Raw genomic sequence first — 27860 nt, forward strand, 5'->3', positions numbered from 1 at the left:
GGAGATTGGAAAGTTTCCTGGGATGTCCGTGCCTCAGAAAAGCGGTGACAAATGTTAGCAGCCTTTCTGAGATTGTTGAAGTTAACTGGACATGTGGGGAAGATGGATTCTTTTAATTAGGCCTTTGGATTTTATTCCCTCATTCAGATGTTACATAATTGTGCATACCAGGCTGCTGTAGTTTGGATCCGGATTGCAGCGCTATTGGGAGGATGTGGAGTCTTTAAAAGGTGGGGCCTGGAAGGAGGAAGTGGGGTCACGGGGGCAGGGCGAGCCCGCGAAGGGGATACTGGGACCCCACCATTTCCTGTCTCTCTGCTTCTGGACGCCATGAGGCGAGTCTTGTGCGATGCTTCGTGCCCTGCACGATGTTCTGCTCCACTGCAGGTCCCAAAGTCATGGAGCCAACTGACTGTGGACGAAACCCCTGAAACTGTGAGGCGAGATAGACCTTCACTCCTTTACCTTTGATTTATCTCAACTTTCTGTCACAGTGACAGAAAGCAAACACAGGCGTATGGTCTCATTTTTCTTGCATTAGTCGCACTGACCCAGACATAAGGGGGAAAGCAAGGAGCTGAACTCATGTGGTATGCCACACTTTATTTATTTTAATTACATAATGGTGCTCATTTTTTCACAAACTCTGAAAGTACACATAATTTGGTCAGAGGGGCTGCTTGTGAGACGGGAAACTAGGGAATAGCATTGCCATGTGACATTTCTTTTTCTGCTGATGCTTTGGCACTGTGAGCACATTTAGCCTTGCTCGTGTTACTACTTGAACAAAGGCATAATATCAATAAAAACAAATCAAAACATAAAAATGCATATCTTGGTATAGGCAAAGTAGTTCCATGTTGCTCTGCACATTTGCAGAAAAAATAAAGTCCCAGCCAGCCAACAGGGCATTTGTCACACTAAGACCCTCAACGAACTCTAGTACTGCCTTGGTGACAAATACAATGTGGTACATGTTCCAGTGGAGGCATAGGAAGTGGTGTCAAGGGCCCTTAATCCAGTCTGTGGGGCAGGGCAGGGCACCCAAGATGGAGCCAAGACCTGGAGGGAGGTAGAGCATATGATGGGCAGGGAAGAGTTGTCCTGCTGGAGCATGCAGTGCAAGGTATTGTCAGATGTAGGCTAATAGAAACCTTTATGATGCCTAAAGACTAAGCTCATGGTGATGAGAGCCCCTGAAGGATTATAGGGAGGTGATAAGAATGGGGATGAGCTGTGGACTGACTGGTACATCAGAGGATGACACTGGTGCTTACTGTGCTGGCTGACTTGAAGGAGGTCAGTCTGGAGATAGGGAGAACAAGTGGGAGTGGCCTCATCCATCCCTGTGAGATATGATGGAGGCCTGATCTCAGACTGAAGGACTTGAAGGTGAAGTCTTAAACCAGTTAATTGCCCAAGTTATGTGGTGCAGTTGGGGCCTTGGCATTTCTGCTCATTTCCTAGGAATTGGATTCCTCGGAAAGCTGTCTGTCTGACATCCTCCTGCAGCCTCCAGCAGAACAGGGTTGAGTAAGGACTAGTGACAAAGGATGGGGCTTGTGGACCTAAGACCATTCTTTTGCATCACAAAGACCAACTTTTCCTTTAGGACAGTTCTTGGGAGGTATGAGCCAGAAGGGATGGCAGAAAATTTTCCTCCCAATTTGGCTCAAGGCAGAATTAACTCAAGTGAAAAATAAAAGCAGCTGGACGAGTCATCTTTCTAGAGTGTGCAGGGATCAGCTAATACCTGTTAGGACCATTTATTTAGAGGCAAGAAATAGTTAATTAAATGGTGCCTTTGTATTTAGGAATGATTGGGTTTTTTTTTCCTCTTTGGAGCAATAGATTTTTTGCGGTTTGTGAAGGCCCTTGAAGACTGTAGTTTAAATTCAACTGGAAAGTGGTCACTGACATCCAGGGCCTGTAAGAAGAAAACAGAATTAGTTTGAGAAATAGAAGATACTTGGTATAATGTTGTCATTTTGGTAATAAGCAAATTCAGGAATAGAGGGGAGATGAAATGCCTGAAGTCACCCAGTAGAACTGTTGAGAATGATCCTTGGTTTGGAGTCATTAGAAATTTTGGCAGGCCTTCAAATCACAGAGTCATAAGTATTGAGGCTGCAGGTCCAGTGGCCCAATGTGGCATCTTCATTGGTGATCTCAAAGGATTATCTGTACATCTTTCCAGGATGGTGACTCAGAAAGACAAGATGGCAGCCTTACCTCCTCTTCAGATAATTTGTAGGCTTTCTGGAAGTCAAAGGTGCCATTTGATCTGGGAACCACAGATTCGACTATCTCTTGCCCTCGAAGCACAATCCTGGAGCAAGGGGAGGGAGGACAGTCATGTTACTCCATGCTGTTGATTTTTAAAATCAAACCAAGATCTGTGTTTGACATCAGAAACTGTCTAAGCAGCCTGGCCCTTTCATGTGGTGCTTCAAGTCAATATCTGTGATAGTTTGCACCCTAGAGGACAGTGCCTACAACTGTAAAATAGGTTCTATGCTTGCTATGGCTCTATGGGCACCAGGACAGTGTCCCCTGTGTTGGCAGGTGTTTGGTGATACAAGAGCTGTTTTTATTCCCAGTACTAGAAATTAAACCCAGGGGCACTTTATCATGGAGCTTCATCTCTAGTCCTTTTTAGTTTTTATTTTTGAGACAGGGTCTCACTAAGTTCCTGAGGCTGGCCTTGAACTTAAAATTCTCCTGTCTTGGCCTCCTAACATGCTAAGATTACAGGTATGCACCACTGTGCCCAGCTTTAGGAGCACATTTTATTTAAAATCCATTGACACTGTACCTACCATGTAGTAATGGCTTGCATACTAAGAATGTTCCCCTTTCTGTCATTTTTTTTTACTTTTTTTGATTTGATTATGGAGAAATTCTCAGGTAGGTGCTGGTTTATCTTAAAACCTCCCTAAGGCCCCAGTTTGACAAAAAGGACTGACTGCCACCTTCAAGGCAAAAAATTTAAGACAGAATTTAACACCGAGCTTCTTTTTTTTCTACATTTTTTAATTGGTGCATTATAGTTTTATATAATGATGGCATTTGTTACATATTTGTACATGAATACAATATAACAATATAATTTGGCCAATATTCAGCTGTGAAGAAAAATGTAATTATGTCCTTTAAAATTAATTTATTTCACTAAGAAACTAATGGATTTAAAGAAAAATATAAAGAAAAATCACAGTATAGGTGCTTTGTATTGATGACACCATTGGGAATTTGTTATTAAAATGGGTTTTGGCAGCAGACTCTAATATTAACCTAAGTGTGGTGAACCAGGTGGGGATATACAAGGTCCTGACTAAGGAATAGAAGGTAAGACAAACTGCCATTCTATGCTACTCCATTGAGCTTTCCAATTCCTTTTTTTTTTTTTTTCTTGGTACTGGGATTGATCACAGGGGTACTTTACCACTGAGCTACATCCACGGCCCTTTTTATTTTTTATTTTGAGACAGGATCTGGCTAAGTTGCCTAGGGCTGGCTTTGAACTTGCAATCCTTCTGCCTCAGGCTCCTGTGTTGCTGGATTACAGGCATGTGCCACCCTGCCTGGCGAAAGCTTTTTCTTTTCTTTCTTTCTTTTTTTTTTTTTTTAAACTGAGCAAAGAGCATTGAGCAACATATTTAAAGCTCTTCTGTTTCTGACTTCTAGGGATATGTATGGGTCTGCTCTTCATGTTGTTTTCCCACTCTGGGTCAGGGCACAGATCAGATCTTGAACATCTTTGCTTGTCCACCAGTGCTTAACACATGGGAGGTGTTCAATAAATATTTGAACACAAAACAAAGGCTTGAATTAAGGCCATCTTGTCTCAATCCTTTTTTTGCAGGGTTGGGGGGCAGAACTGAGAATTAAACCCAGGGGACTCTACCACTTAGCTACATGCCCAGCCCTTTAAAAACTTTTTAAAATTTGAGGCAGTATGTCACTAAACTGCTCAGGCTGGCTTTCAACTTGAGATCCTCCTGCCTCAGCCTCTCAGATATCTGGGATGACAGGTGCCACTGCATCTGGCCTAAGTCCATTTTTTAAACATCTTTTGTAAACCACAAAATATACATTGTTATGGAAGCCAGAAAAACTATAGCATCAAGATAAAAAAAAACTAATCTTTAAGAAATTATGTGTAATCCCACTATCCTTTGGCATACATGTGTATAAATGAGGATCTTTTTAGGAAGCATCTCCCCTGCCCCCAGTACTGAGGATTGAACTCACAGGCACTCTACTACTGAGCTACATCTCCAGTCCTTTTTTTTTTTTTTTTTTTTTTTTTTTTTTAATTTAGACACGGGATTTTGCTAAGTTGCCCTAATTGGCCTCAAACTTGGGATTCTCCTGCTTTAGCCTCCTGAGTCACCAGGATTACAGAAATGCTACACCATATCCAGCTGAAACAACTTTTCTTAACTGGTTTCACCATCCAACCTGATCTGCAGTAGACATCTTTCCTTGTGATTAGCTACTCTTTTGCATCATTATTTTTGATCACTCCCCTCTCATTGGCAGATCAGTGGGACTGGAGAAGGGAAGTGACCTGTCCAAGGTCCCAAAACTGGCTTGGCTAGAGGCTCTTCCTGAATGAGGGAAAGAGGTCTGGATGCTCAGTCTCCTCTGACTTCCCACTCGGGTTTCCACTTTTGAAAGTTGAAGTGATGACGTGTACGAAGGAAACACTAGCCCTGAAAGTCCCAAGAGGAACAAAAGGAGGCCAGGGGATGGAAATGAAAGCCAGACCTTAAGACTGAGAAGTGAGAACTTCAGGCTGTTTCCCACAGATGGCCATCTTGTGACATCTCATGCTCACTCAGCAACAGGCTGAGCTCTGGGAACTGTGGCCACCCACTGGACCAGACTCTCAGGATTTCCCTGCCTGTGGTCTTTGATGTGGACAATCACTGATGTTTAATGCTTCAGGCACTCCCACTTCCCTCTACGTTGAAGAAGCAAAAGTGAAAGTCCTTGAAACTTTCCCAGCCAGACTTTAGAATGCCATTATTTAAATGTATTCACTCACTTTTAGGAATGTGTAGCAGAAGCTTTAAAAATGCAAATCTTTGCAGGAATTGCTCTCATTTTTATGCTTATACCCTGAGGAAATCAGAAATATTTGCACAAAATGAATATATAGGATGTTGGTTTCAACAGTGAACTCTTGGTAATATCTAATGACCAGTGAAGGAAACTGAGTCACTAAACTGTGATGTGTCTTTGTGATGGTATAGGGAACAGCCAATGAACGATTGAGCACTTCCATACCCCAGTTCATGTTAACAGCTTTATATATGTTACTTCATTTAATCCTCGTCTTCCTAAGTGAGGAACTACTAATCTCCAATTTACAAGTGAGGAAATGAGGACACAAAGAGCTTAAATCATTTGGTCACAGATACATTAGGTGGTAGAATCAGGATTTGAACCCAACCTGTCTGACATCAGAAGCAGTGCTGTGAGGCTTTGGTGTATAGCTCAGTGATAAAGTGCTTGCCTTGTATGTAGAGCCCTGGGTTCAATCCCCAGCACTGCTCCCCTCCCCGCAAAAAAGGCAGTGCTGATTACTGCTAAGCGTTAATGCTCAGGTCAAAGAGTCATGCAGTTCATACACTGTCAGGGTCTGTGGTGGCAGGTTCTGAAATGGAGGTGACTTGGCTCTCAAGCTATGTGCTACATATGCCTAGAGGGAGCTGGTCTTTCTAGCTCACAGCAAATACTGTAGGGGCTAGCAGGCCTGCAGAGCCACCTACCTGTCATATGCACAGTTGGTACTCTTCTTAACTGTGGTGTCCTCTTGGTCCCCAATCAGCCAGATGAACCTCTGGTCAGTTCTTAAGCGAATGTTTTTCCAGGCCTTCTTGGGGACATAGCTGCAGCCAGCATTAAAGTCACCCATGAAAATGAAATTCTGAAAGGCACATTTTGGGAGCATCAGCTGGTGGTCACTGCTACACAACACTTTTCCCAGAGATTACAAGCAGTGACACTACCTCACCTGCCCAGTTAACAAAGGGGTCTGTTAGTAACTGAATTGTGTTCCCACCCCAATTTATACGTTGAGATCCTGACCCCCATTAAGGAGTAATGTGACTATGATTGGAGATAGGGTGTTTTAACAGGTAAATAACATCAAATGTGGTCAGATGGGTGGGCCCTAATGTCATGGGAGAAGAGATGTCTCCAAAGAAGGGTCCAAGGAGTTCCTAGAAGAGAGAGGGAGCTCAACTCAGGACCAGTGGGGTTCTTGGCATACATGACAGAAAAGAATTTCAGCATGAGCCAAAGACATAGACAGAAGTTTATTTAAGAAGGTAGATATACATTCAAGGGAGAATGTGGGCTGTCTCCAGAGAAGCAGCCCTGACTTGGGCTACTGGTCCAGTATTTATAGAAGGACTGTATCAAGGGCTGGATTGGAGGTGGATCTAGGGGGGAGCTGCACAATATCACTCCAGTTTTCCTTCATTTTACAAGAGCATGGGGTCTAGGTTTACAACTGTTTTCTCCATCTCAGTGGCTTGACTCTGCATTTCAACATCTTGTGGGTATTTCCCTTAAGATTCCATATTTCTCTCTCCTTATCCTAAATCCCTGTCTCACTAATCTAATAGGATTGGCCTTCTTAAAAAAAGAGGAGTGGTGGGGATTAGCTCATGCCAGCACAAGGCCCTGGGTTCCATATCTAGCACTGCAAGGAGAGGCTAAAAGGCGATTAGCATACAGAGAGACACTTAGAAAAGACAGTTGAGACAAGGGAAGAAGATGACCATCTACCAGCCAAGGAGAGAAGCCCTCAGGAGGAAGCAACCCTGCTTACTTTATTCTTGATGTCTAGCCTCCATAACTGTATTGTTTAGCCCACCCAATCTTTTGTACTTTGCTATGACAGCCCTTAGCAGATTGATAATGGGTTTGTCTTAGTTTTCTTTTTAAAAGAACAGGCGGCTTTACAACTGAGTCTGAAGGCTTTTTGTTTGTTTGTTTAACTTTTATTTTATTTATTTTTATGTGGTGCTGAGGATCAAACCCAGTGCCTCACACATGCTAAGCAAGTTCTGTACCACTGAGCCCCAACCTCAGCCCCTTGAGTCTGAGTTTTGATGACTGCCTGGCAAGTGAGTACGAGGAAGGTGAGATTTTTTGTTTTGTTTGCAGTGTTGGGGATGGGCCCAGGGCTTTGTGCATGCTAGACAAGCACTCTACCACTGAGCTATATCTCCAGCCCAAGTAGGGTGTTCTTAATGGGAAGAAGGATGTTTGCTCTCATTGCTACCTCTTGTTCTTAGTCACCATGTGTGTAGTTCAGCTGCAGAAGTAGGTAGGAATAGAACCATCTATCTAAGATATTCTCATGCATCTTTTGTCTCTGGCCCACATTGCTGCAGGACATAAACATATGAATGAATCAACATCTTTGTTTCCAAGCCAGAAAAATGTACTTGGGTGGTGTGCTGGCGCCACTCTCTCTCTCCTATTGTTTTGAGATTGGAGACTTATTCCTGTGGAAATTCAGTCTTTGGAGGAAATGGGAGGAGGTTTAAGGGGAGGGGGTCATTGGGTGAGGTGTTGATCCCCACCCTAGGCCACCAACAGAAACTTTCTATTTTGGAAGTATTTTTCCCTGCAGGGCTCTTAGAATAGCATTTTAACATTCCATAATACAGAGGAAGTGTCAGATATCCTTGTTTGAGCTATTGTTTGGGGTAGTTGCTGACTTCTGAGTTTTCTTCAAGAACATTTCATCTTGACCTCAGCAATCAGAATTTCCCCTGAGATTAATAGGCACAGTTGAGGAAAGGATGACATCCCTTCCTAACCTGAGTGATCAACGTCTTCTAATGCAGGGGTGATTTGCTGAACATTCACTATAAGGCAGGGCCAGCATTAAATGTTTTCTAAAATTCAAATTGTTTCTTACAACAACAAACACTAGGAGGTAGGAGGCATCATTAAACCCAGTAGAAACAGGATAAGGGGATTAAGTGACCTGCTGTAGGCTACATAGATCAATAGTTCAAATGGTAGAGAAACCCAATCTGCCTCACTGAAGGCTCCTCATCATAAATTTCCCCTTTTGTTTACCTTTGGGCACTGATACCACCCCAGGGCTGATGCTCAGTAGATGATCAATATATTCTTGTTGAATGAATGAATGATTTCATAATTTGGGGGATGAATAGATGAGACTTTCCCTTGTCCTGCTATTTACAAATAAATAATTAAAATGTGGCCCTTGTCCATTCCATGTTCCAACTCTGATCAACTGTGTTCACATTTCACTCATTTTGCACTTTGAACACGGAACTGAGGAGGAGGAAGGGCCATCATAGGAGGCACATCTCGAAAGAAGAAAAGGGGAATGTGGCGAACAGTCTCCAGAGCACTTCCACATTTGCCAAAAGCTTCCAGGGACCCTCATGGCCACAGGTGGTCCTGTTCCTGACCTCCAGTTGAGGAAATAATGTGGCCCAGGAGGGATGACAGACATAATTTGCTCCTCCATTCAATGAGCCCCTTTGAGAACTTGTCACTTGCAATGGAAACACCCCTGACTTCTCTGTGCCTCTCTTCTTAGTTACAAAGTAGGACAGTAACTTCCTGGGACTATTGGGAGGATTGAGTACACTTTTGTTTTGGTACCAGGGATAAAATCCAGGGGTAGTTAACCACTGAGCAACACCACCAGCACTTTTTTATATTTTATTTAGAGATAGAGTCTTGCTGAGTTGCTTAGGGCCTTGATAATTTGCTGAGGCTGGCTTTGAACTCACAGTCCTCCTGCCTCAGCCTCCCCAGCCACGGGGATTATAGGCATGCACCACTTCGCCCAGTGAGTACACTTATTCTTGTGAAGCCTCAGCACTGTGCCTAGCATGAGTTAGTCACTCAGTAAAAATGTTGGCATCCATTATAAATTGTTCAGAGTGAAAGACCTAAGCAATTTCATTCTGCTTGGGATCTTATTTTGCTCTGAAACTTAACCTCTGACTTATTGTAATCCTAAAGTCAAGAAAAAATCTACAGAAAAGCTCTGTGGAAACAGTTCAGTTCTCTGAAAAGCCGGAAAAGCCACAGATAGGCCAAGATAACCACATATCTGAAATTCCACCTAGGTGTGGTGACCAATATCTAAACTAGAAGCCCTGCAGTTTGGCACGTACTCCCCTTGTGACATCCTCACGGTTTAAACCAATCAGTTTAAATGAATCCCCCTCTTGTAGTGACCAATCCCTCCTACCCAACTTGTTCCTGCTAGTAAATGTGCTAATCATGTTTTAGAATTGTTATTTGATTTTCCCGCGGTGTGTGATGATTTGCTAGGAGATGTTATGATGTATGTGGAGGTCCCTGCCTTCTCCAAAGAATGTATAAAACTGCTGCAAAACCTGGGCTCTGGGCCTCTTAGCGTCACCTGTTGCTGTGTGTGTGCGGAGGACTGAGCTAGCTCGCAATAAACACCTCTTTGCTGCTTACATCGATCTTGGGTCTCTGGTGGTCTTTTGGGGGTCCCGAATTCGAGCATAACAAGAGCATGAATTCCCTAGTCCTACATGGATGGTGCCCAGGCAGATTTAGCAAGAAGGATGTTTAGGGGTTGGGGTTGTCTCTCAGTGGTGGAGCACTCACCTAGCATGTGAGGATTCTCAGCATCACATTAAGTAAGTAAATAAAAGGTATTTGTGTCCATCTCATGTGTGTTTATGTGTGTGTGTATTTAAAAAAGAAGGATGTTTAGGGCTGAGGAAAGATCTAAAGTGAGGCTGGTGGTGGCCTGCACGTGCCTGCCCCCTCATCCTCCTTCACATGGACAGGACTTTGACAAACACAGAGATGCTCACCTCTGCATTCCAGCGCCATTTCACATCCTTGTAGACTTCAGCCAACTCATCAATCTCTTTAATGGATGTCTCCGGGGTGGTATGCAGGGGGACAATCACGAAGTCCTTGACAACTAGGAAAACAGGAAGCATCAGAAGTCTCAAGCTTTCCTTGCCCAGCACCCTCCAACACTGCTTGTGGAAATAGGCGTTCCCTTCTAGAAGGCATGAGCTGTATGGTGTGGGTCCAAAGATCCCATAGGGTCTAGCCAGTGGCTAAGATTTTAATGATCTTGAGTCATTGGGCTGCTTATTTTTAGTACATGAAAGACTTTTTCTGTTGGGTGCCGTGGCACAGGTCTGTAATCCTAGTTACTCCCTAGGCTGAGACAGAAGGATCACAATTTTTAAAAAAATATTTATTTTTTAGTTTTAGGTGGATACAATATCTTTATTTCTATACTTATGTGGTGCTGAGGATTGAACCCAGTGCCCCATGCATATTAGGTGAGCACTCTTCCACTGAGCCACCCCAGCCCCAGAAGGGTCACAAATTTGTGGACAGCCTTTGTGAGACTTTTGTGAGACTTTGCAAGTCTCTGTCTCAAAAACTAAAAAGGGTCAGGGATGTGGCTCAGTGGTAGAGCATGCTTGTGTTCAATCCTCAGCAGGAACACCACCACAACAAAACTCTTTTCTACCACTTGCCCTTCATTGCTAAAAGAAAAAGAAAGCTGGTAGGTAATGTTCCTTGCTAGCATTGTGGATGTTTTCTCTCTCCCTCCCTCCCTCCCTCCCTCCCCCTACTTCCCCCCTCCCCCTACTTCCCCCCTCTCCTTACCCCTCCATCCCTTTCCCTCTCTCTATCTCCCTTTTTCTTGGAAATCTGTATTTTTCTACTGGTTCATTTTATTAGTAAAAATTGTACATATTTGTGGTTTTATTTCTTCTGCTTCTTCTTTCTTCTTTCTTCTTCTTCAATGCAGGAGCACTCTAACATTGAGCTATGTCCCCATCTCCTTTATTTATTTTTGAGACGGGGTCTGTCTAAGTTGCTCAGACTGGCCTTACACTTGGAATTTGTTATAGGGCAGAGGCTTGCCACAAAGCTGAGGCAACCCCAGAGGCCTTTTCTTTACCTTGACTCTTGAGATCATGTTAGAAAGATTTCAGATGAGTCACTTAAAAATAGCAGGCATGAGTTTATTAGAAGGGATAGGAGAGGGGAAAGGGGGATACTCTCAAGGGAGAGAGTGGATACTCTTAGAAAGGAGAAGGACCTCTGGTGAAGGAGTTCCTCCTCCCACTGTCTTGACAAGGTCACAGTGAGGATGAAAGTCTTTGGCAAGGCTACACTTTTGGAAACAGAAACCATGAGACCCTTTTTTATGTAATTGAGACTTTTTATTTTATAAACCTAATAGAAGGCATGAGTATACTTATTGCTAAGCCAAATTAAATTCTAGAGTATAACAGGTGGTTCATGACTTAAAATGCTGTTTTACTATCAGGACATTGAGGACAAAACAGAAAAGTATCAACAATCATTCTGGGAAATGTTACAGGAACTCTAGGTACCACAATTGATTATATCAACTAAGAATCCAAATTCATATCCTCGTCTCGCAAAGAGCCTAAGCAGATAGTTATGCCTATTGTACGAAGCCCACTATATGTAGCCTATTTGATTAAGGATAGGCTATGGTATTCATCCAGAGGAGAAAAGGCTAATAAAAATATATTTCCCTTCTAAAAGACCCTCCTTTACTTTACACAGGGACTTATGATAAGCATAGTTAATGTTAGTGGCAGGGGGATTGACATACAGAGCCTGCCCTTTAGTTAAAGATTAGTAAGGAACTGGTGTACTTTGACTAAGGAAAAAAAAAACTCTCTGAGAAAGCAGCTCAACCAGTTTTATGAGAATAAATGTTGGCATTTTTAGATGCTTTTAGAATATACTGTAAGATTGTTATAAGGGGACTTTTAAATGGGATCCTAGATTAGAAATAAAGTACAGGTGTGCTTTAATGACAGGTTAGGAGGCATAGAGTCTGGTTACATAGTTTGGCATCTGTTAAACAAGGAAATATTACATCCTGGGAAAATCTGGAAATTGTAAATTAATGATACATTTTACTAATGAGGAAAGGCAAAATAAAAGGAGACAGAGAGAAAGCAGTTTTATAGCTCTCTCTCTCTAGAGGTTGCTCCAACCGAATGACTCCTTGTCTCATCCTTTGTGCTGGATGCCACTCATCCTTCAGGACCCCCTGACCTCCTGTCTTTCCTGTCCTCCAGGTTTAGTGGGGTTCCAGGGAAGTTTCCAGAGAGTTCTGCCCAGGTCCACCTCTTTACTTTTGATAGTAGGATGACAACAGACTTTTAAGTCCCTACTGTGCATGAAAACTCTAGGTCACTTTGGCCCATGCTGATCAGTTCTAATTGGAACCAGTTCTTACACATTTTTATGGTTAAGGGGAATTATCCTTAGCTGCCTGAGTTGTGGGGTCTGGTTTGTGTAAGGATCACAAAAATCCCCCCTTTTAGGGTAACATTGGCATTTCAAGCCTGCATCCCTCCTGCAGATAACAGGTTATTTGCTGAGGAATTTAACATATCCTATTGACTTAAGCTAGCAGAGCTGTGGGGAAATTGCCTTTTTTTTTTTTTTTTTTTTTTAAAGAAAATAGTTGGTTGTGGTGGCACATGCTTGTAATCCCAGTGTCTCTGGAGGAAGAAGCAGGAGGATCCCAAGTTCAAGGCCAGCCTCAGCAACTTAGGAAGACCCTAAGAAACTTAGCAAGACCCTGTCTTAAAATAAAAAATAAAAAGGGCTATGTATGTGGCTCAGGCTGGGTATGTGGGGGTCAGCACAGTGGGCCCAGTTTATAGAATTATTCCCTTAATCTTATATTCTCAGTGCCCATGTCTGTTCCTTACCAAAATTCTCCTGCTTCAGCCCTGAGTTGTTGGGGTTAAAGGCATACACCACCACACTAGGCTATATTTTATATTTTTAAAAGTGTAAATTTTTTAAGTTTTTATATTTTATATAAAGGGAAATTTTTTTCTAATTAAAAATTTTTTTTGAAAAAAATTGCGACCAGTTCATACTCTTTTTGTAATCAAGAAAAAAGCCTAAAAAATGTTACTTAAAAAATAAGACAGACTTGGGCTGGGGATATGGCTCAAGTGGTAGTGTGCTCGCCTGGCATGCTTGCGGCCCGGGTTCCATCCTCAGCACCACATACAAACAAAGATGTTGTGTCTTCCGATAACTAAAAAATAAATATTAAAATTCTCCTCTCTCTCTCTCTGTCTCTCTCTCTCTCTCCCTCCTTCCCTCCCTCCCTCCCTCCCTCTCTCACTCTCTCTTTAAAAAAAAAAAAAAAATAAGACAGCCTTTTGTGGAGTGTTGAAAACCTTCCCCCACCACTAGGGATCTGTGTGACCATGAAGGCAAACATCAGAATCTTGCTTGCCTGCCTGCCAATATCAGTTGTCCTGAGCATCTCCTCCTCTGACTGGGTCCCCAATCCTGCCTCAAGGTGAGACTGTGGGGTGATCACTGCTCAAGCCACACTGGGGAGCCATCACTTAGACCAGCAAGAGATTCCAAGGGGCAGGCTGATACCCCAGCCACCTCTGCTGGGCACCTCCTTAGCCTCTGCTTCATTTCCCAACCTCTCTGATCTCCGGCCCTCTGTATGGCTGGCTTTGACAAGTCAGAGCCCAAGGGGCCATCCCTAGTCACCCCATTCCTTGTCTTCTCCAAGAGGCCATCCCTAGACACCCCATCTAAAGTAGGCCCCCCATTCCACTATCCAGTGAACCCTGTGATTATTTCCTTCATACTCTGAAATAATTTTCTTTGCTTCTTCTGTATTTAATCCACTAGAGGTGGGAGCAGACTTGTCTGTCATGTTTACCCTCTTTGCTCTATTATCTAGCACAGTGCTCAGCACACTGAAGGTGATCCAAAATGATGGATGAATGAATGGATTGGTGGATGGATAGACAGATGAATGAATGAAATAGCTAAGTCTTTCCATCTTTAATCCCAGATCAAGGGAACATAGATTTCCTGATTCAAGAGAGAAAACTCCATAGAGGGAGTGCTGTCTCAAAAGAGAGGGGATGGCTAGGGAAGGGGTAGGATGGAGGCTCAGGGCAAACTGGTTTGTTTAATAGTTCACAAAGGTTCAGGACTCTTGAGAAGAAGTAATTATTTGGGGGTGGGGAAGCTTTCCCTTGTCATCCAAATACAAATTGTTTATATGACAAAAAAAAAAAAAAAAAGGATTACTGTACATGCTCTCTGAAGGGCATTTACCACCCTCAATATCCTCCTTCTCCTCCATGTTTATTTTCTGGAAATATTCCTTCCTGAAAGAATTAGCCCTGGGCAGAAATAAAACTTAATGATTCAGGATGTTTGTATTGGTGTTTATATTGTTTATATGACAGTATAGATGATATAGATGTACATGTAGGTGAACTTATAAATCTACATATATTTGGTAATGGGGATTGAATATAGGGCTTTGTGCATTATAAGTATGCATTCTACCATGGAGCATACCACTAACCCAGCATATATTTATTTGGTCATGATCTGTATGCCCTGCTAAAATATAACTCCATGGGGGCAAGGAGCTTTCCTGTCTTGCCCAGTGCCCTCAACATAGCCTGGCACTTAATAGGTACTGAAAATATATTTTATTCTGTGTGGTTGCAATCTTCAAACCAAATTTAATTCTTGTCTCTCCATTGAGTGCTGCATAGTGGTTAAGAACATGGGCACCTGAGACGGTGGCTTGGATTACAATCCTGGCTCATCCACTTGAATATCTGGGTGACCTAGGAATGTGGCTGTACCTTTTTGAACCTCAGTTTTCTTAAATGTAAAGAGGAGACAATCCTAGTCCCTATTGTGAAGTGTGTTGCAAGGGTTATAGGAAGCCAACACTCAATCAGGGATCAATAATATTGTTGTCAGAACTCAGGGTAGAAATGATTTTGATTTCCTGTCTCCTGGCAGTAGTTCATGGATGAGACTGCTACCTAGTGACTGCAAGGAGAATGAAACTTTCAGCCATGGTTCACCTTTGGTGGTCATTACTGGGACTTTTTAGACTTTTTGTACTGGGGTTTGAACCCAGGAGTACTCTACCAAGGAATACATCCCCATTCCTTTTTTAAAATATTTTGTTTTTAGTTGTAGATGGACACAATATCTTTATTTTATGTATTTATTTTTATGTGGTGCTGAGGATCAAACCCAGTGCCTCATATGTGCTAGGCGAGCGCTCTACCGCTGAGCCATAAACCCCAGCACACTCCGAGCACTTTTTATTTTTTATTTTGAAACAGGGTCTCACTAAATTGCTTGGGGCCTCACTAAGTTGCTGAGGCTGGCTTTGAACTTGCAATTTTTCTGCCTCAGCCTCCCAAATCGCTGGGATTACAGGTATGTGCCACCTAACCTGGCTCCCTGGGGCTGTTTAAAATTAAGGAATACTGTATTTGAGAGGGACCATGGAATTGCAGCAAATAATTTCCACGAGCCTAAATACTACATGGAAAGTAAGAATAGAATATTTATCACCGATCCTGGGAGATGAGATCCAGGTTGGGTGGTCTTGCATTTTAATATTCTGAGAAGCAATCCTAGTGCCATCAAAGTACCTTCAAGGTATCAGAAGCAACAGCACATCTTCATCTCAAGCCTAGTGTCTGCCTCCCTGAAGATGCTGCATGTGCCCCGGGAACCCTATCCACATGGTATTCAGGTCTGCCACCCTCTCATGGGCCACTGAGGAGGTTCATGGATAAGAGGGCCCTGGGGGTCTCACCAGTGTGTGGTGACTGGAACCAAACCACAAAGGGCTCCCTGGAAAACACATCTGTATCCCCATCCTGATAATCATGGTAGAGGTACTTCTCCTTTACAGACACCAGCTTTTCCCTAGAAGAGAGAGAAAAAAAAAAAACAGTCTATTGTTTGCTTACTTTGAAGAAGTAGAGATTTAGGTCCCCTTAGCTTTCAGAGGAGGCTCCAGCACTGGCAGCATTTTTTGCCTGAGAACAAGGCTGAGTCAACTCTTCATATTGCCTGGGCCCTGGGGAGTTGAAGATCTGGGCTGTGCTAGTCATCTGGGACTCCCACAAGGGAGTGTTCTGACAGAAATGACTAAAGAGAAGACTATGAAGTTCAGGAGTCAGTCATGTTGGGCAACTCTGGTTTCCAGCCCCAGGCCAGGACTTGACCATGAAAAATAAAGAACTATCCCAGGCAACCATCAAGTCAACCAACAAATTAGGTGTTAGAAAGCTGCTCATGTTTTCCAGTTTGAAGATTTAATGTTTTGTATCCATCCTAATTTTGATAGCAATTATTTTTATTGATATTGAGAATTGGTTAGAAATCAAAACCTGGTTTTGAAGAAAAATTAATTTTTGACTAAATTTGTGTTCTCAGTTTTAAGTAGAACCAGACAGCATAGATTATACTTACTTGTAGATAAAGGCATACTGTTCTTTATATGTGTTTCTTCCAAGACGAGAGCTAATCACATAGCTATATGTAATGTCTCTCCTTGAATTTCTAGAAAACATAAAGATTTCACACTGTATCTTAAAGAATGAATATCTCCACCCACCCCAACCCCCCAAAAGAATGAACATTCTGTGCTGCACACATTCTCCTCACTCCAATCTGCCTTCATATTCCCTATGGCATTGTGTGGAAGAGCTACCGATCATTATAGCTTTTCAGTCTGATAAGAAGAGCCACCATTGATTGGAACTGTGATCTGCCAGACCTTTACAGCCTTTGTTTTTGGGTTTTTTTGTTTTTGTTTTTTTACATTTTATTTACTTATTTGTTGTGCTGGGGATCAAATCCAGGGCCTTGAGCATGATAGGTAAGCACTTTACCACTGAACCAAGCTATATCTTAGCCTGGCCCTTATTTCTTAGCCTAAGAAAGTAGGTACTATTGTTAACCTCCCCTTTTGTAGTTTATGAGTACAAAACTGAGATTTGAACACAGATCTGACTCATTCCCCAACCTACAAGCTGTGGCCTACAACTGTTGAGACCATAGGTAATTCAGGCCGGCACAGAAAACCTGCTGGGCTGCCACCCATCCTTTCTGTTGGAGTCAACCTTATCACGTGGCCTTGTCTGTGGCAGCCCCTAAGCATTCATCACATGTGAGAAAATTCTCTCCTCTGAAACTCAGGCATTTTCTCCCAAGTATGGGGACTGTGATTTCAAGTCACTCTTGTTCATGTCCTGGAGATGGGAATATAGTCATGACAGCCCATGAGCCCCACCTCTCACCTACATCGGGGAAACTACTCCTTGTGCCTTTGTCAAACCAGCTGGTGACTCCACTTTGGGCAAAGCCTGACATAGTTTCACTCCATCTACCCACGAAAAGATCTAGGACCTGCCTACAACTGTGGCAGAGTCTCAGTGTCTGTTGGGAAAGAACAGAGTGACTATTTAGAGCCAACGTGGACTCTGCAGAAATTCTGGTGCTTCAAAGACATGTTCTAAGCCAGACTCGGTAATGGGGCCTCAGGAGTGAGGATGGGTTCTCAGTTCAGAAAACTGGCTCTCTCCTGAATCCAGCCTGTCAAGGCCTGAGTTGCAAATTGTATGCAGTGACTCAGCTGTGAGGTGACTAAGGCTCTTCCTGCCTATGGAGGACAAAAAGATAGCCTCGGTGACTGTTAAGTACAGTGACAGAGTGTACTCTTAACATGCAGGAGGCCCTGGGTTCCATTTCCAGTGGGGTGAGGGGAGAGAGAGGAAAACAAAAGGGGTGAGGGGAGTCGGAATCCATGGCACAGTCAAGGCAGGTTGGGGAGCACTAGTGGTAGCACTAGGTTGACTGTGGGGAGATGCCTGGAGTCCACCTGTACCCCACACTCCTGAAAACTGACCGGGGCCACTCCAAGGAAGACCAAGGGGGCTAAGAACAGAGCACTGGTTTTGAGTCTAACATGATTTGAGTTAAATGTAGGCTCAACCATTTACTGTCTGGGTGACCTTGGGCAGGACTTTCCTCTTTGTGCCTCAGTTCTGTCAGCTATAAGGGAAGCAGTAATAGTACCCACTCCACTGGGTTCTCTGGGGAGTAAATGAAATAGCACACATAAACAGATTGGCAGCTGCCTGACCAGGAGTTGCGCGTGACCCCTTGGACGTCACCTGCTATTATAACTCCTTTTCATTTAGTAATTATAGACACCACTGGTACTTACTGATCATGCCTTTGTGCCTCATTTGGGGGAAATGAGGCACAAAGAAGTAATTTGCCCAAGGTTGTGGCATAGCCAAGATCAAAATCTAGGTAGTCTGAGCAAAGCATGGGCTCCTAACCCCTATGAGGTGTCTCTGTCTCTACCTTTCAAAGATCAGATCCAGAAACAGAAGACCTGGTGAGACTAAAAACGATATGCTTATCTGGACTATTTTCAGATAAGAAACTAGGGCTAGAGAAGGGTTGGGGCAAGTCTAAGAGGCCCTGTGGAAGCAAGAGAACATTCCTAGTTTTCCCTTACCAGGTCTAGTGAGTCCAAATTGACCCTTCCTTGCTAAAGAACAATGTGAGTTTTCCTAACTATCAAAGTCTAATAATGGCCAGATGTTTCTGTTTGTTAAAGCACAGTTTTTTGGCTTTTATGTATATTTGAGAAATTTCATAAGAAGGGGGAGTGTAACATTCTTATTGGAAAACGTAGAGAAATTACTCTTAAATTGCTTATAAATTTGTACCCTAAAATAGTTACTGCCAATATTTGCTGAATTTCATTGGAATCTTGCTTTTTTAAAAACAATTGAGAGAAATCGAGTATGATGTTGCACTCTTGTAATTCCTGCAATTCAGGAGGCTGAAACAGGATGATCCCAAATTTGAGGCCAGTCCCAGCAATTTAGCAAGGCCCTAAAGAACTTAGTGAGACCCTGTATAAAAATAAAAAATAAAAATGGCTGGGAATGTAGCTCAGTGGATAAGCACCTCTGGGTTTAATCCCTGGTACCAAACAAAACAATTGAGAGAGCATGGTACCCATTGTGTACTCTTGTTTGTTGCTTAGTCTTATTATTTATTTATAACACACCCATTATATTAGAAGTTTTAAAAAATTAAGGCATGTCAAGCTAGAGGTGTAGCTCAATGGTAGAGCACTTGCCCAGCATACACAAGGCCCTGGGTTTGTGGATTTCAATACTATAATAAATAAACAAAAAATTAAGGAACATCAGAATCACTCGGAAGCTTGTTAAAATACATATTCTCTTTCACAGATATTCTTATTCATTGGGGTGGGGAGCATGAATATACATTTAAACCCACTTTGGGGTGGTCACTTGGGTAGGTTTGGGTAGGTCCAGTTCTCATGGTTTGGAGAAGTGTCCTCTAAAAGCCCAAGAGTCGAAGGCTTAGTTGCCAACCTGTTGAGCTATCATGATGTATGGAACCTTTGAGAGGTGGGGCCTGGTAGGCGGAAGTTAGGACACTGGGAGCATGCCCTTGAAGGGGCTGTTAGAACTCTAGTCCCTTCTCTTTTCTCTCTTTCTTTGCTAGCCTGCTGCCATGAGGTCAATAGGCCTCCCCAACCACACATGCCCACCATCATGTTCTGCCTTACCACAGTCCCAAAAGCAATGCAGACAACTAACCATGAGCCAAAACCTTCAGAATTGTGAGATGAAGTAAACCTTTCATCTTTATAAATTGTTTATCTCAGGTATTTGGTACAGTGATTGCAAGCTAACTAGTGAGTTGAATCTGCTACTCATTCAGAAATAATATAAACCATAAATATCAGCTAATGTCATTTAAAACTATTTGAGGAAACTACTTTTTTGTTGCTAATATTTTTTAGTTATAGATGGATGCAATAATTTATTTACTTTTTTGTGTGGTGCTGAAGATTGAACCCAGTGCCTCATACGCTAGGCAAGAGCTCTACCACTGAGCCACAACCCCAGCCCCTGTTGCTTTTATTTTTAAATTATAAAAATCAACCTGGACTGATTATAAAATATTCAAATTATACAGAAGTATTAAAAAGTAACTGTTCTCCATTCCTTAAGTGACCCATTCCTTTTCAATCACGCCCCCCTGGAGCTATTAACAGTCTGGAGCTCCCCTTCCAGTCTCTTCTGTGCTTTCCCAAACACAAATTTGCCCTTATTCGTGGAAAATATAACATGGGGTCTAGAATGGGTTGCTGTACTTACAGATCTAAACTTTGTATTTTCAATATATTTCAGCTATCTTTTCATGCTAGAATATTACTTATTTTGTAAGCATTTTTTTTTTTTTTTAGTACTAGGGACTGAACAGGAGGTGCTTTTCTATTGAGCTATATATCCCCAGCCCTTTTTATTTTATTTTGAGCCAGTCTCACTACTGCCCAGGCTGGCCTTGAGCTTGTGATCCTCTTGCCTTAGCCTCCTGTGGAGCTGGTATGTATAATCATGTCTGCCTTGTAGTAGGTGGATTTTTTTTTTTAACAGTTGCATGATGTTCCAGCCTGAAAATACATCATAATTGTATTTATCTTACTTCTATTGTTAACATTCAATCTTTATAACAGAACTTCTTAGCTCAGAATCTTGTTTTCATTTCTGTATTAATTCATCACCTATTCCCCTTGTTTTATTTTATCATATTAAAACCATCAGGTAACAGTTTTAGGACCATGGCTAAGAGAGTAAGAAGTCTGACCAGCACTGGCCATCTGATTTTTTATGGTCAGAATAAGTGCTGGCTCTCACATCAGTTTCAGACTTCCTTCAGAACCTCTGTCCCTTCCCCCTTGTATTTACCCGTTCAGCTTATCCATCAGCATGGGACAGATCCTATTGTTGCTGTCCTTGATTTCCATTAAGAGTATAAGGTCACAGCGTTTGATGACCTGCAGAGAGAGAATTCCCAGAGGGTTGAAACCATTTACTATAAATTATAAAACCTTTTATTAGACACTTATTGTGTTTTGAGTATTACATTAATGTTTGTTAAAATAATTTCTTCCCTGAGTTAAATGAAGGACTCTGTAAAGTCAGTGCTTTTATTAAGTTCATTTTTGAGATAGAATCTCCCTATGATGCCTAGGCTAGACTTAAACTCCTGGGCTCAAGTGATCCTCCTGTCTCAGCCTCCCAAGTAGCTGGAACATAGGCACAGATACAGTTGTGCCCAGTGGGTTTTTGGTATTTTTTATTTTTATTATTTTTTGTATGTCAATTTTAAAGATAATGAGACTGAGGTTCAGGGAAAGTAAGATTAATTACACAGCCACCCAGTTAGAAAGTGGCCAACACAGAGTTCGAACCCAAGCAATCCAGAGCCCATAATCGTGACCCCTGTACATCCCACCTCTTGGCTTTGCTTGAATAATTCCAATAATAATGGTAACAAATACTTATGCAGCCCTTGGTAATTAAATATACCAAGCTGGGTACTACAGAAATTAAAAGATATAATGTTAAGAGTTAAAATTTATCATGAACCTACTTAGTCTCACAACAACCTTATGAAATGACTGGTTATTATTCTACTAAACAGGTGGAAAATAAGCTCAGGGTGGTTGAGTGACTACCTAAAGTCACACAGCCAGTATAGATGGGAGATTTGACCTCAGATATATGACTACAAAGTCCACCATGCTAACCTCTTAAAATAAGGCTCTGCTGTCAAAGTCTTATAGTACAGTGAGAAGGACAAATTACAACTAGCAATAATGGGAGGAAAACATATTTGTGCTGTGGGAGGTGTTGGGGAATAGTGAATTGCTTCTGCCTAGAGAATCAGGGAAGGCTCCTAGGGGGAAGTAGCATTTGAAAAGTCCCTGATGGTGAGAAGGAATTCATTGGAAAATTAATATAAGAGAGATCCTTCAGGTTGATCAACAGCTTTTATCCAAGGTGCAGATCAAGCTTGCACAGCTTGGTGACCTCACAGGCCTTTCTGTGTATGGGATCCTGGTGACTTGTTGCTCAAGGATAAGGCACCACTAAGGTAATTTTGTCCTCTTACATGGCCACCAAAGAACATGAAACATGAACATTATGTCACTGTCCCTCCATTTCCACAGCATATGCTTTAATTCTGTCTTCAAGGGGTAGAGCATGAAGAGATAGCAGCACCCTATTGTCTAGATTGCCCTGTGACCAGGGACTCAGCCTTTAAGAAGCTGGGGTTAAGAACCATCTGTGTATTGACTGAGGAGGAAGATTGTGTCCCAAGCTGGGATCCTTCTATCAGCAAGGCTTGAAATCCATGGCATTAGCTGCAAAGGGATTAACGGGCTGGGTGCCACTGGTCAAGCTACCCTGCTGGTTTAGCCACTGGCAACTGCCACATCTTTCTGGAAGAGACTTTAAAATGTATATTTTCTTTGATTCAGTTTTCCCACTTTGAAGAATATCTTCTATTATAAGAAAATATCCACTACTTCTCTGCACCTCATCTATAAATTGGGATGAAAACAGTCCATCCTTTACAGGGTTGCTAAAGGGTTAGTACTTAGAATTTTGAACAGCACCAGGCATGTAGGAGGCACATAGTAGATTATTATGATTACTTGTGGAGATCAAAGAGGAAGATGCACTGCAAAAAAAAAAAAATGGAAACAACTTAAGCATCCCCAAATAAGAAAGCATTCAATTTAAGGTGTTACAAATATCAGACAGAGCATTATATAACATTAAGTCATGTTTTGGGACTGCAGAAATAGCTTTGTGGTAAAGTGCTTGCACCTAAGTCATGTGCAACACCTTGAGTTCAATCCCCAGTACTATAAAAAGGACATTTGGAAGCAGGGTTTGTTTTGGCTTTTGCTTTGTTTTGTTTTGCTATTGTTGTTGGTTGGTTGGTTTGTTTTTATGCTGGGATTGAACTTAAAAGTCATCTTTTAGAAGAATAGTAGGAGGAATTTGTGGGGAGGAGATAATGGCCAGATTTTATTAGGACATGACAGGTACATTCCTAACTTATTAGACAGAAGTTAAATGAGTTGTCCTATATAATGAACCTAATGCTGTGGCTGGCACACAGTAAAATCTTCATAAAAGGTAGTTTTTATTACTGAATCACTAAATTTTCATTGTTACCCTTTGAAGTGGTCTTGTTAATGTCCCTACTATATAGTTGGCTACTCTGAAGCTCAGTGAGTTTTTGTAATCTGAACACCAAAGGAATATGGGATAAAGGGACATCACACTTGAGCCCCTTCTTGACCACTACGCTCAGAAGCCAAGGAGATCAGCATGTACTTGTGATAGCTCTTTCTCAAAGAGCAAGGTCTTTTTGGGCACAGTGGCACACATCTATAATCCTAGTGACTCAGGAGGCTGAAGCAAGAATATAAACTCGAGGCCAGCCTCCGCAATTTAGTGAGTCCCTAAGCAACTTAGTGAAACTGTCTCAAAATAAAAGATAAAAAGGGCTGGGAATGTACCTTAGTGGTAAAGCACTGCTGGGTTCAATCCCCAGATCCCCAAAAAACAACAACAAAAAAAGTCCTTTTTTGTGTGACCTATTGGCATTGGTACAAAGCAAACATAGGCCATGAGTTCATTCTCCCTTTGCTGAGAGAGAGAGCTCAGCCTCCAGATTTCCTGTTTACAATCCATGTGTTGCTTAACAAGCACTTCTGAGCCCCACATCTCCAGCTGTTACTAATTTCTACTTCCCTTGGCTGGTCTCCTTGGTATCTCCGGGAATATTTCTTATAGACAAGAATCTACACTGCAATGAGCCTATTTTCAGAATTCTTCTCAGTATGGAACCTGTAATTTCAGCCAGTGGGCCTTCATTCATCCATGTATGTATCCTCCCACTCCCACCCATCTCTCCATCTATTGGTTCATCCATCTAACTAAATTTCATTATGGGTCTGCTGTGTGTCAGAGCACATGCTAGTCCTTAATTTATTCACAAATTTATCCCCAGATCCTGCTGTAGCATCTGGCATGAATGAAAGAAAGACAGGAAGGAGGAGAGAGGGAGAACCACTCTAGAACCAGTTGGGGCAAATTCATGAAGCACACATTATCTTTTCATTTTTAAATATTCCTTGTAGCATTGAAAAAATGGGAATTATTTCCCTATTTATTTTTTTTTAAGAAATAATTTTGTTGGGCTGCAGATATAGCTCAGTGATAGAATTCATGCTTAGCACATGTGAAGCACTGGGTTCACTCCCCAGTACCATAAAAAAAAAGTTTGTGTTGTAATTTTTTCTAATAGTAAAAATAATGGTGCTTTTTGTAGAAAGTCTAGAAAATTCAGAAGACCGAAGATTGTAAAAGTCACAGATGACCTGAAACCCCACCACCCAGACTTTTCTCATGATTTCTATGCTTATTTACAAGATTGCCAACATAGTGATTAACCCATTGGTTCTAACTGTGGACTTTGAGTTAAATGGCCTTGGGGTTCATGTCTTGACTCAGGGTCACCAGCTATGTGACCTTAAGAAGTTCACCTAACCTCCCTGAAAGCCCAGATTCCTTATTTGTGAACTGGGAAAAATAATACCCTTCCTATGGGAATTAAAAGACTCCCCATAGGAATTAAAAGACATAATGTATATAAAATGCTCCACCTAGTCCCTGACACAGAGCTAGCCACACACAGCCCTTTAAATTCTCAGCAAACAGTGGTGCCATTTATCATATAGTTTTATTCTTGCCTCTCTAGACTAAAATTATATTGTAAGCATTTCTCCCACTATGATTGAATATTTAGTTTTCAAATACAGTCTTGACACATTTTCCTTACTCCAATTTCAGACCAGAGGATTAGGAAAAAATGTATTTCTCCTGGTTTCATCTCCTCGGGAGAAACCTGCAAGGATGAGGGCCCCAGAGCCAAGCCTTGAAACTCTTGAGATTTCCCTGACTGAAGCCAAATTCCTGACTGTTTATAGGAAAGGAGTGAGAATTTAAAGGGCTGTGTGTGGCTAGCAAGGATGGAATTGGGCAAGGGGTGTCATGATTGGGCCCGGGTAAAGGAGAAAGGACAGTCTGGAGGACTCTAGAAATATCATGGACAGAGTAAGGCTCATGAAATCATACTTCATGTCTCTAACCAGGGAGCAGCATAGCATGGTGGGGAAAACCCTGTGTTCTAGCCCTCACCTTGCCACATATGTGCTTCACAACCCTGAGCAACTTACTTTGTCTCCCTGGGCTCCTGGTGCCTTATCTATAAAATGGGCCTAACAACTAGAGTAGTTGGGAGGCTGAAATTAGATACTACTTATTAAGGGCCCAGCACATCAGAAGCACTCAGAAACCATAATTATCATGTACAGTAAGCTCTGGGAAGAGGAAGACAGTGCCTTCCATGTCCACTGTCCCACCTCCAGTGCCTTGGAGTGTCTGCCACATCATCTGCCTTCAATGAATATTTGTTGGATGAACAAGCTGTGCACTGTAAGGGCACAAACTGAAGAACATAAGCAGAAGCAGGTTTTCCTGGGCAGGGTGTAGCATCTGGAAAACTGCCCATGGTAGGGGAGGGCAAACCCAGATGGAGAAGATGGCCTACCTCATTCTTCAACCTCCCAGTAAAGGTGAGAATGACAATGCAGATATGGTGAGTTACCTCCAAAGTGACAAGTCCATACGAGGAGTAGAAGAGGCATCCCAGCTTACATGGGTGAGTTATGTGACTGTATCTGACGCAGACTCTTCCCCACTGGCTATGGAAACCTAGAGAGTCACTTCATCACTCTGAGCTTCAGTTTTTTCAGTTAAAGTGGGGGAAATGCCACCTATGTCATATATTAAATAAGAATATAACTCCTGGCCTGTAATAGGTGCCCAGTTGACAGATCCTGAAGGCAATACTATTTTGAATCCCTGGCATTTGGTTTTAATTTTGAGTGCTCTTTTAAGTGGCTCTAACAGTGCTTTAGAATGGCCTCTGTTTACAGGATGGTTTTGCAGTATTTAGGAGGGTAAGGCAGCCTTGATAAAGACTTTATACACACTTGGTAGGATACAATAGCCCAAGGGAGATGCTTTGTGTAGGAGTAGAATCACCACAGGGAAAAAAAAAAAAAAAAAAGCCTATAAGATTGTGGTGACATTTTCAGGGTAGAATAAGTGAACTTGGTTCCCAGGCTCCATGAGGCCATGTGTGAAGAAGTGAGGAAATAGTCAGAGTTCCCCGTTGAGCCACATGTCCTGGCCCCCACAGGCTTGGCACAACTGTCCTGTTTAAAGAACGTCTAGAGGTCCCCGGGTACCATTCAAGGGACAGGGCTGACCAGGGTTGAGGACCGTCAAAGGAAGAACAGAGAATGTCAACACCATCTCTCCTGACAACACAAACACTTGCCTGTGGCAGGCTATGCTGGGGGTCTTACCCCCTTGAATTCTCAACCAGCTGGTGCTGGTGCTGTAGGTGGTACAGCCTCATTTTATGGGAAAGGCCTGGGAGCTGAGGGAGGTGAAGGGACTCCAGAGCTCTTGCACCTGACAGGTGGGATCTGAACCTAGGGCTCTTTGCCCTCCCACCACACCATGGGGCCTCTGGGGTTTTTTTGTTTTAAAATATATACATATTTACATTTTAAATATATACATATATATATTTAGTTATACATGGACACAATATCTTTATTTTGTTTATTTATTTTTATGTGGTGCTGAGGATCGAACTGAGTACCTCACATGTGCACGGCGAGTGCTCTGCCACTGAGCCACAGCCTCAGCCCACCTCTAGGTTTTTTAAAGCAATAACCACCACACCAGAGTCCTGGGAAACAATTTAGTCCCAGCATAAAAACAACAACAATAAAATTAACCTGTCCAACAAAGAATAAACTGACTTTAGAGAACTGTGATTTGTGGCATCTGCAAATACTGGCCATGTTACCAAGGACAGCATTATCTAAGTGCAGAGAAAGAACAGAATTGAGAGTTGGGAGGAAATCAGAAAGTATACTTCATGGATGGTCTGGAAGACCAGGCTGGGCTGGCATCCCAGCTCCCTCTCCCACTCACCAGCTGTTGGTGCTGCTTCACCTTTCTTTGTTCATCATCTCTGCATGGGGAATAATAATCCTTGCTTAAATAAAATCATGTGTTTACAGTGCCTGACACAATCATTCAATAACTGGTCCTAAAATTATCCTAGCCAGTCAATCCTTTTCTGTAATTTACTACGAGCCAGATACCTGTATTAATAGGCTTTATATTTACCTGTTCAGGGGGGCAGGCAGTGGAGTTCTCCTATGGGAGGCACTGTTATCAGCCTTGTTTTAAGATTTTTAGATGATGACAGGAGGTACTAAGAGGTGAAGAAGTGGTTATTGTGACGACTGCTATTCTTATCAATACCAATTCCAAGCCACCTGCTACCTTCACCCTGAAGGCAAAGTTTAAATTCCTTCAGAGTCTCCTAAAGTCTGAAGACAGAGGAGAGGGCATGAGGCATGTCCAGGATCCCACTGATGGGAATAGGGGCTCACCTTCACAATGACATCCATGGCATTTTGGTTTTCCTTCTTGCTTTGCCCAAAGGATCTCACGTTGAAGGAACAGAGCCTCAGGGCCAGGGAACTGTCGAGGGTGAGGAGGAGAAGCAGCAGGGTGGACAGACTCAGGGACATCCTGGCACTACTCAGGCTTCAGGCTGGGTGAGAAGACAGCAGTGCTGGGAGTGCAGGCTTCCGCCACCTCCCGGCACACTTGACTTATATAGCCTGTGGATAACAGGAATGACTGGATTCCTCTTTGCTGCTTTCACTTCTCTGAGGAACTGAAGATCATGTGTTTCAATCCCCAAGGAAATGAAGATACTGGGCTAGCTTTTTAGGAGCCCCTGTTATTGTCACCTTGGTAAGAAAACTGGCATGCCTATTTTAGGCACCATCCTCTACAAAGTCACTCCTATCTAGACCAGAGCCAGCTCTGACCACTGGTTTTCTCTGCTGTGGTTGCATGCTATGGACCTTTCCCTGACAT

At 42.5% G+C, this 27860-nt stretch overlaps 1 protein-coding gene across 1 annotated transcript; it reads right to left on the reverse strand.

Moving 5' to 3' along the window:
* Positions 1-629: 629 nt before the first annotated feature.
* On the reverse strand, positions 630-27543 carry Dnase1l3 (deoxyribonuclease 1L3). Its single transcript, XM_026388606.2, has 8 exons — positions 27365-27543; positions 20706-20794; positions 16369-16458; positions 15707-15819; positions 9870-9982; positions 5781-5938; positions 2233-2329; positions 630-1927 (listed from the first exon to the last, which is right to left on the reverse strand). The coding sequence occupies exons 1-8, from the start codon at positions 27503-27505 to the stop codon at positions 1811-1813; spliced, it is 918 nt and encodes a 305-aa protein (XP_026244391.2). The 5' UTR covers positions 27506-27543; the 3' UTR covers positions 630-1810.
* Positions 27544-27860: the final 317 nt, after the last annotated feature.

This window comes from Urocitellus parryii, chromosome 3 (genome assembly GCF_045843805.1).
Source record: "Urocitellus parryii isolate mUroPar1 chromosome 3, mUroPar1.hap1, whole genome shotgun sequence".
NCBI classification, from domain to species: Eukaryota; Metazoa; Chordata; class Mammalia; order Rodentia; family Sciuridae; genus Urocitellus; species Urocitellus parryii.